We start from the raw sequence: 10,399 nt of genomic DNA on the forward strand, positions 1-10,399 counted from the left end.
TGGAACAAAGGTTTGTGCTGGATTTATAGTGAAGTTGAAAAACCAGCTTCTTTGTTAAGGAATATTGTTTGGCAGAACCTAAAAGCTCGGTGCTGCAGAAAGAGATTGTGGAGTAGATATGATAGTCAGTAAAAAGTTAAATGCAAATTTTTGCTTTTGTATCTTTTTTGAACTTATGTATCAAATCTAGAAGAAAATGTTAAGTTAGTTGAAAAATTGCCGGATAGAAGAAAATAAAGTCTGAAACACTGTAGCTGCTAGTCTGCAAATATATGGAAGGATATACTAAAAGCTGTTGTGCATTTTGTGCGTACGAATGCTTAACAATTCTCTAATATTTGGGAATTAGTGTTTTACATTTGACAAAATTACTCCCTCTACTATTGTAGTTTAAAAACCATTGCATACATTTAAGTGTTTACTGTCAAACTAACACTTGAAAATTTCATTGTCTTGAAGCACAAAGAAAGATCAGTAAAAAAGGTAGGGAATTTTTTGCTTGGTTTCTGTGCAGCCAGATGGCATATAATTATACCTTAATGGTACAGATTTAAGCATAAACTTGAATGAACGGCCTAAAATGTAACAGTTAAGCTTTTGCCTTCTTACTCGGAAGTTTAATAAGACTCTGCCACTCTCTATGTGTCAGATTGGTTGTTGATTGCCAGCATTATTACTTTAGGACAGCTACTGCAGTGCCTTGTATGCATGTCTTGGTTGTAGTTATTTTTTCTGTATTATAAATAATTCAGGTAACAATTTCTTGACTCCTAGGAAATTCTTCTGCATTTAAGCCTTGGTGAGATTATGATGCAAAATTTAATTTGGTCCTGTTTATTTTATTAACACTGTCAATACTATTTCTATGCCTATACAAATGTAGGCCTCAGCCTTCCAACATTTTTTGTGACTTCCTAATCTTGAAAAGAAGAGCAGTCTCTTAAGCTCTTCAGAGGCAGAGGTTAGCTTAAAGCAGGGAAGAGTCAGATAGCTGTGTATATGCTTCATTTTTAGGTATATGTTTAGGTGAAGTTACTTACATTTTTTGTCCTTAAAACCAGTTACACTGGGAGGAAAAAGACTCTGGAAGGGACATAGAAAAATCACTAGTGTCAGTGTACCTGTTTTGCAGAAAGACTTTTTCACTCTGATAAAGAGTGAAAACATGCCTGAGGAATTGAAAATGCTAATTGCTTGCTTGACACAGTAACTTGTTATCAGTATACGGGTGTGGGAGAAGGGAGGTAACCCTCAAAAAGACCTGGCTAATGGGTGGGAGGAAAGTTTCTTGACTTTTTAGGAGGGTTTACTTCAAGGTAATGTGTTACTTGTTGCAGAAACTGAATTTGAAATATCTTTCTTTCATTCTGGAGCCATCTAGACGTTCTGCCGTCTAAATCTACACCATTGATCCATCATGGAAAGCTGGTTGCAACCTGTTCTGTAATATGCTGAGTGAAAAGCTGACTAAGCTCTATTACAAAGTTAGAGTTAGATCTTTGCATAATTAAGGTCTTTTTGAAAATGCACAGGAAGCTTCATACTCTAATATTGCTGCAATACTCAACTACAGATATGCCCTGTAAAAGTTACTGAAATAAATGCTGTAAGAATTGCTGAAAACATTCATATCTATGTGAAGGTGTTCTAATATGTTACAGGAATATTCATACCTTAGAAAATCTTATACTTAAAACCACTTCTTCACATCCTTCAATTTGTTTAAAAAGCTGCTTACTGTAAAATCATGCCTCTTTATATCTGCTTGCTTTCAAGATTAGGAACAACCTTTTATTTTTAAATTCATTGCTCTAGTTACTGTGTTAAGAGATATTTGAGAATGTGGACCTTAGAGAAATGAGGACATGTGGTGGAGGAGATTTTAGTAGAGACTAGCTAGAATATGATGAGGAAGTAGAAAGTATGTGAAGATAAGCTTTTCTTGACATTCCAGTAATGACTGGAAAAATGGAAATTAGAGTATTACTGTGGATATCAGATTTCTATTAGCCTCTTGAGACATTAATATTTAGGATAGATGTGAGTGGAAAATGATCTTCAAATAAATTATATGATATTTAAAGTCTGTACATTTGTATTGCGAGATGACCCAGTGTAGTATTGAAAGAACAGAGTAGAATTTGAATGATTCAACTTTGTTCTCAACAAGATTTTAATGCCCTTAACTGTATTCTGTTTAGACTTTGAAAAGATGTGTATGAAACAAACATCAGCAAATCAGGATTTTTATCAGGGTTTGGAATGTTTATAAGGCATTTGTGAAATCATTGCTAGATGAGGGAGTAGCAAAAGCTGGTGGAGGAGGAATAGTAGTGTAAGAATGATGCTGGAATTCCATTTTAAAAAAATATTAGCTGAGTCAGCTCAGTTAGAAACAAAGGAGCAGCTAGAAAAGAGATAGACAAGTCTGCAGGGCATGAATGAGAGAGGGATACAATCATCTATTTACAGAAGGTTGCTTTTAAAGCAATTGTCCTTCATAAGTAGTAAATGAAGAAGGTGGGATTCAGGAACACTTGAGTGGTTAGTTGGAGGAGCTGACTGGCTTTCTCTGAAGCCCAGTGCATAGTTCTAGGTATTTTTTCCTACAAGCTGGTTGACCTTGTTCTTTTATGCTTTGCACAAAGATACTGATTTGGGAATGCCTGAATTTGATTTTAGAGTTTCTACTACATTAGTCAGAACTGTGACGAGTGTTCTAGGTTTAATCCATAATGCATCAGCATACCCTGTGTTTACAATGCAGTTTTTGGAATGATCTCCGAGACTTTCCCAAGGAGACATCATAGAAAAAGTCATATGTGGAAACTGTAAGGGCAAAAACATTTCTGTGTTGTACTGATTCTATTCATTAGCAACCAGCTTCATGAGTTTGACCAAAGATGACATATATAGATTATTTACTACTTGTGAGACCGTTTGACTATAGCAATTTTGCTAATTCCTGTAAAAGCCTGGAGAATAAAATTCAGGGTGCTAAGTGACTATACTACAGGTTTCCAAAGAATGAGTCCTGTCATGCCATGCTGGTAGGACAGAAACAAACTGATGTTTACAAATATGCTGAATTCACTGCCTAAGCCCTGTGCAGTGAAGGCCTAAAAGCAGCAAAAAGTTGAGTAGAAGATGCGGGAACTTGCATTAGCTTGGAAGCATCTGTCCTCCTGAAACACCTGAAAGGGAAGAATGCTTTATATTTAAAGATTTTTCATTTCTGCGGAAAGGAGTCTAAGACCAAGGGTAAGATGAAATCAGTCAGGTTTCTGTTCCAGATATTTTTAACTTCTCTTTCTTGAGGAATAAATCTGCTGTCTTGAACAAAAAGTCCATGTCTTCTTGCAGGGAAGATAAGTGTAGATAAATGGTACTGCTTAAGGATTAGGAGTGTCTTTGAATAAAACCTCTTTAAGTCTCTGAAGCCAGATTTGGTTTGGTGGTGGGGTTTTTTTTCAAAGAAGTGGAGAAAAGGATGAAATTCATTTGCAAAGTTGGAATTCTGAAATATATGTGATGCCATGTAGATTCTAGATTAAAAAACATGAAAAAAATATGAAGAAATACTACAAGCTTTGTTTTTCTTGGGAACATTTCTTTTTCTGGGAGGGAAAACATGCTAGGAGAAAATATTGCTGATCAGTCTTGAACTGTTCTGCTGAATAGACAATTCTAGGTATATCATAGTTATCCCTTCGGTTTGATAGTATCATCATGATTATAGAGGTCTTTTCTAACCTAAACGAGTCTTTGATTCCGTGATATTACCTCTCTCATTGAATCCTGCTCTCATTCAAAAGGTAACTGATTAGTATTTGGAAGAGTAATTTGAGTTCATGAATCCAGAATAAATCAATACCATCTTGGGCAGCTAGGACATCACAGCCTTTGGTAGGAACAGTGTTTCACAGACAATTTTAGGAATTGCTTTAATAGGAAACCAGGAAGTAAGAGGAATTTGTAATTAAAATTGTATCAGATTTTTTATAGCTAAATAAAACTGGACTAGATTATTCTCTAGTTATTTGAGGAAAAACTTGGCAAGTAAACTGACCAGAGCCCAGTAACAGACTTCAGTATCAGGCCTAATGAGCTATTTTAAGTTTTTAGATAAGTTGTGTGTGTCCCTAGCTTTAGAAAACAGATAATTTGCCACTTGAGACAGGGTGAGCCTCTGGCAAGAGCTATTGGCCCGAACTGAAGCCAGGAGGTGGTTGGACTTGAGGAAAGGGAAGGATCACATTAAAATGGAAGCTTTTCTTCCATTTTAAGCATAATGGAAGGGTATTCTTAATCCAGGTTTTCTGTTGAAGAACATCTTTCAGCTTGATTGAATGTTGAGGTGACAGCATTTTCTTAACCTAGATCCATTGTGTTTCAATTGGGAAATTGTAATTTTAATATTTCTGCAGAAAAATATTTCAATATTTTTATAGTAAAATACAAAAAAAAAAAAAAGAGAAGTAGAGCTTGAGGAAAGAGTGTGCCTTTGAGTAAGAGTGTGCCTGTTTACCAGGATGTCTGAAGCCTCTAAACTGCACGTTATAGATGACAATACACTTCCCTCAACAGGTTGGAAAAAGCACTGGGGTTTAATTATAGCATGTAGATTTCTGTATAGAAAAGTATAGGTTATATTCTGACATCTGTGGATAATGGGAGGATATGGGTATATGATTCTGTGTGGACCACTTCAAGTCCAGGATGGCTCCCACTAAATCAAAGGTAATGTGTTGGCTGCTCTGTTGGACTGTTTATGTCTGTGCTTTCAGCAGTCTCACTTGCTTGGTGGCTCTGTGTGCTTCTTGGCAGCCTTATTTGGCTCACTCTGGCCATTCCGGAAATGTGGCACCAAATGGACAAACTGACTCCCAATTTTACATGCAGGGGTACCTCATGCTAACACAGGACTCTCTTGAGATGTAGGTAGATTTGGGGTTGGTTCATGGAAAAACTATCACAGTTGGCTCCATCGTGCTCCTTGTTGCCAGACTGTGGCAGAGGAGCCCTAAAGCTGATTGACAGATAAGTAGTTCAGGTCTGTTAGAATTGGAGTTTATACTCTGAGTAATGCAGAAGACATTAGATGCTTTGTGGACTCGTGATGGCTGCAGAAGCAGAATTGTGCAAATGTAGTTGTGCTCTATATCATTTAAATTCAGCCAAACACCAAGATGCTTCAACATTAAGCCAGTTTGGTTGTCTACATGTTTGATGCACAACTCGGGCAACTGAGAGTTTACTCTGGTGTCTATGTTGGTCCATCAGTATTGTATAGATATCTTTTGTTTATTTTGGTTCTCAAAATGGATCTGCTTTGCTGTAATGAGACCAAGTTATTCACCATATCAAATTAGTCAAAATACTATTAACATAGGTTATTGGTGAATACTAGGTGAGGGAAATCAAGGAAGCATGTACTGCTGTGAGATGTCCAAGATTATTTATGTGCAGGAAGGTATTGTGTTGAGGTCTGGGTCACGGAAATTACTCAGGGCAACAGTTGCGGATATCATGTGGTCTTCTTGAGTACTTTTCATCTCTAGGCATGTAAATTTCTGTGCTATAAAGATTTTTTTATTTTTTAAAGAATGTCAGCAATGAAAACCAGTTCATCCTTCGGTGTATTAAATATTTTCTTCCTTTGAGAGTGTCAGTACTGAATGAGTTTCTGCATACAAATGCTAAAGCAAAGACAAGTTTCTGCAGCCTCTATAAATATGCTTTCTAAACCAGCATCTAGAGCAAACCTGGTAAGATAAAATGTAGTTACATCCTGCAACACGAAGACTAGAGTTAAAATTATGACATCCTTGTTTTAGAGCATTTATGGGCATTTACTTCGTATGTTTGTCTTAATGACTATTGGCTGCTTAAGGACCAAAAATTTTTAAAGGAGACTATGAAGTGCCTATCAAGTAGGACCTTGAAAACAACATTGGAATTAGATAATTAATAAAACTGTAATGGATGAGATTGGAATAGAAGTGTAGGTAGAAGTATGACTGATGTCAGCTTAGAAGAAAGATAACACTGTCTAAAAAGGAAAACTAGGTAGTAGAGAAGGGGAGTGCAGTATTCAGAGATGTACTGTTTAGAGATCTCTTGGAAGCTCAGTAAATCAGTTTCTTGGTATGGCTACAGTGCTTAAACCATAAAGTTCACCTCTGGAAAGAATTGCTTGCACTTATCTTCTGTAATAGTGTATGCCTTTCTTAGTGTTCTTTAAATGACTAAAGAGGAATTACTATCCAAAATTACAAAGCTTTTAGGGGCTGACTAAATAATAGGTATTGTTTTTATGAACATTTCTGCTTGTAGTTCTGGATTGTTCAGTTGTGGTGGTCCGATAGTGGTCCAGTGATAGAGGCAAAAATGCTTGTAATCTTAATGCAGAAGATTATAGAGCTTCTTTCTAAACACCAGTTAGCTCAGGTGCTCTTGAATATTCTTAAAGAGCAAATTGCCATAAATATAAACAAAAGGCTGTGTTAACATCATATGTACTTAATCTGTAGCAGTGTATTGCAAGGAGTCTTTAACTAGTTTAGAAAACGAGTAATTTAAAATGTTGTATTTTGGCAAATCATCAAAATCAGTTTCCTGTTACAGGGATAGTTTCTCTTATTTTTATCTTCTCTGAAATAGCCTTTTCTTTATGAATTTATTCATGCTTGAATGACATGATTCAGCTACCACTAAACAGGAACAATTCTATCAGGTTCAAGCTTCATGAGTGTAGTAGAGTTATCTCCTGACACCTGCATGGCTTGTGAAGTGCTTGGCTGCAGTTCATTAGCCCCTTTTGAGTACCTGGGGAAAAAATTTGAGCACTTGAAAGGCATTCCTAGTGTTGAGAGATGAAATACTTTTTTTGTCATTGTTTTTAATATAGGAACCTTGAATTGAAGCCTCATTTAATAAATCAGAACGTGAGAAAGCAGATAATAAAATTTAGAACAGAGCTGTAACTGATAGCTATAGAAAAAAATGACAACAAAACATATGGATGTTTAATGGAAGGATTCTCTTGTCACAGCGAAGCCAAATAGAACCTCTTGATTAATTTTTAGTTCATCTTCCAAAATATGATTTCTCTGTGGGATTTTTTTTTTTGTCTTTACTGACTTCTGCTCCTTGTTGCAAGGATTTTTTTTTTCAGTCTTACTCGCTTTATGGTATTAGGAAAAAACTTCTAAGTCTAGGACTTAGAACTAAGTGTAATTTCCCATCTGTACTCTAACAGAAATTATCTAGTTTGCCCTCAGGAACTGAAATGGTTATAAATTCAGACCTTATTTGGCTAAGATTGTTTTTTCCCCTTTCTACCTCTTTCTAACAAGTTTCCATAATCATGGTGTTGTCTGCACCCCTGGAAACAATTCATTGTGTGTCAAGTTCACTAGTGTCTTAGTTCATAAGTAACATGTCCAATCATTCTCTCAGGTCACTGTGTAGTAATGATGGGATTGTCACTTGACTGTCATGACAAACTGTATCCCTATCTCCTGAAGCAGTCTTCAATTCAAGGCTGATCATCAGTTTTCTTTATATACCACAACTGTTTTCGACCTGATATGATAAGCTTGTGCATCAATTACACCTTGGTGGTTCTTGTTCTATTATGAACTACTGTGACAAAAGGTTGAAAAAATTCTGAGGTGAGTTTTCTTAAAAATGTCTTATGTACTGTGTTAACCTACATATTTGTAGTCTATTGAGACCATTTGAGTTGTTCACTGTGGGCTCACTACAGTGTGTTCTTTGCAAGGTTCTAGTGCTATAAGCTGGGTAGTTTTCGCTAAAGGGATTTGTTCCTGTTCTTCATCCCTCCATGAGTCAGCTCAGTTCATGAGTGGGTAAGGGGTAGTCTAGTTTTTATCCCAAAGTTCTATTGCACTGACAATTTATTGATAATATTTATTTTAATTTATTTTAATTCATTAAGAACTTACTGGGAAGACTCATGAAATCTCAGCTGATTTATATTAGTTGTCTTTCCTACACTTTATGAATTCTTGTAATTTGGCTTTCAGTCTGTAACTTGAACTATTGCAATCATTACTGAAAATATAACTTGTTCACAGGAGCTGCCTTGATTTCTTGTACTTGTTATTTTTCTCTTTTCTTCACCCAAGCAAGAAGTGCCAGTGGTGTGATCCTGTGGGTTGGGATAACTAAGTATGTGTGTGAGCTGATAGCTTCTGTTGCTTTAATAACGATTTTGTATTTTCAGAGTATCACAGTGCATATAATTTGTGCTTTTTCTATTTTAAAAAACTTAACATCAGAATCCAACTAACAAAAGCCAAGAGCTTGGCAGGGTAAGCATTCTTTTGGAGAAGAAATTTATATCTTCAAAGCCTTAATAGCAGAAACTTTTTTGTATATCATGACTTGAAATTTCTTAATTCCAAAACTGCATAACAAGTAAATACACTTGCAATGGAATGAGTAAAATGTTTCATTTCAAACTAGAATCATTGTATTCCAATACAAAACAGAATAAAAAATTAATCAATTTCAAAATAATATTTTGGAAAATGTAAAAATAATAAACTGTTGAAACGCTTTTGCCTTCTGTTGGTCTTTTCACACTGGTTTTTAGTTTGGGTCAAAACTTGGAAATGAAACCTGCACTGTTTATACTGATGGAACGTGGTCTTATGTTTCTGTTGCCAGCTTCCAAAGTAAATGTGTTCTGACAGCTATATCCTACTAATATTAACTAGCAGTGTATTTTTTCAGTGAACAACATGATAAAAATTTTACACAACAGGATTTATTATTGCCTTCAATAAATTGGTTTGAGCTGAAAACACTGAAGTTTTATTCTATAAGACCAACAATGGTGTTAGCTCTGATACCTCAGATGTCAGCCTTTTACTTTCTGTGATAAGGATTGTCTACTTCTGTATTGGAATAGACTCAAACGAGACTATTTCAACATTTGAAGGGGCTGGGAGTGGGTGGTAGTGTAATTTCTGGAAGAATTGTCTTTTGAAGCTCACTCTGAGCTTTCTGTCTGGATATGACAGCTGCGAGAAGAGGGTTCATTGCAAATATGTAAAATAAAAATAAGAGAATCTCATTTGTTGATAATGCAAGTAAGTAAAACCAAAGGCTACAATGGGTTTAAATTTTATATACTGTCTTAATGAAGTATTAGCAGCAAGATATGTTTAAACAATACTTCTTTTTACAGTGATGCTTAATGTTAATAACTGAAGTGTAGACAGTTTGAGACTTGAAAAGTCTAAGCATTATGCATGTCTGTATATATGTGCACACAGGAAACCTCGACCTGTCTCTCAGCTGGTTGCACAACAGGTTCCTCAGCAATTTGTGCCCCCTACACAATCAAAGAAAGAGAAAAAAGACAAAGTAGAAAAGGAAAAAAGTGAAAAGGAAACAACAAGCAAAAAGAACAGTCATAAGAAAACCAGGTAAAAAATTTAGAAACTTTTGCAGTATTCATAAAATGTCATTTACAAACAAAAATAAGAAAGTGTTCTTTGATTTTACTGCTTTCTAAGTGTTGTGGCAAACAGGTTATATATTGGTGTGAATTTTCATTGGTTTAGGTTGTCTATAAAATACAAAGAAGACCTGCAGTGTGTACTTGTGGCCAGAAGATGGAGATCAGCTGAACAGAGAAAGAAAGACTGACCTTTTAAGGGTTATTTAGTATATTGTTTTAAGGGTTTATAGAAGTATTTTTCATACCATACAAAACTGTTGATAGGCAAAATGATGATATTAATCTCTGGAAAAAAGAGGGGATGGGAGTGAATAATTTTCATGCAAAATAGTAGTGGGAGGAGAGAACCAGTACCAGACTACAGATGAGTAGGGAAAATAACTTAGTTATTGATAGCCTTGTAGAATCCTTCAGCTTTGAAGGGCTGAACTAGGGCATAAATTAATGTGACAGGATAAGGTATGTCAATTACCTAGTGATAGAACTCTATGCCACATCTGGGATGCTGAAGGACTCTTAGAAGTGAAAACACGAAATATTGCAGTACAGACAAGCTGTTGTAAAAGCCTTGATCTTGCTGTAAGGAAGGAGGGTGCAAACTGCTGAACAAAAGCAGCAGGTTTAACCCCTAATTCATCATAATCTAAGCATAAAGTTATTGTAGCAAGAAAGTAAGAATGCTGTGTCAAAAAACTGAAAAGTGTATAAGACATGTAGTCTAAGCAAATGTGGGAGGAACTATTGATTTTTTTTTTTTTTTTTTTAAGCACTCCCAAATAGCCCAGCCAAGAAATATCCTCTGGGATTAGTTATGCAGAGAAGTAGCAGATGCTTCTGTTGTGCCTGAAATAGGATCATTAGGATCAGAACAAGGGAGGGACTGAGAGTCAGTAGAGAGCAGTC

General features: G+C 35.7%; 1 protein-coding gene across 1 annotated transcript in view; it reads left to right on the forward strand.

Moving 5' to 3' along the window:
- The window catches only part of YAF2 (YY1 associated factor 2), a 32,309-nt gene that overhangs the window by 10,379 nt on the left and 11,531 nt on the right, over nt 1–10,399 (forward strand). The window contains exon 3 of the mRNA XM_053977409.1: nt 9,309–9,461. Coding sequence (XP_053833384.1) covers nt 9,309–9,461 — 153 coding nt within the window. The remainder of the gene's footprint in view (nt 1–9,308; nt 9,462–10,399) is intronic.

The sequence above is a fragment of the Vidua macroura genome, chromosome 5 (assembly GCF_024509145.1).
Source record: "Vidua macroura isolate BioBank_ID:100142 chromosome 5, ASM2450914v1, whole genome shotgun sequence".
NCBI lineage: Eukaryota > Metazoa > Chordata > Aves > Passeriformes > Viduidae > Vidua > Vidua macroura.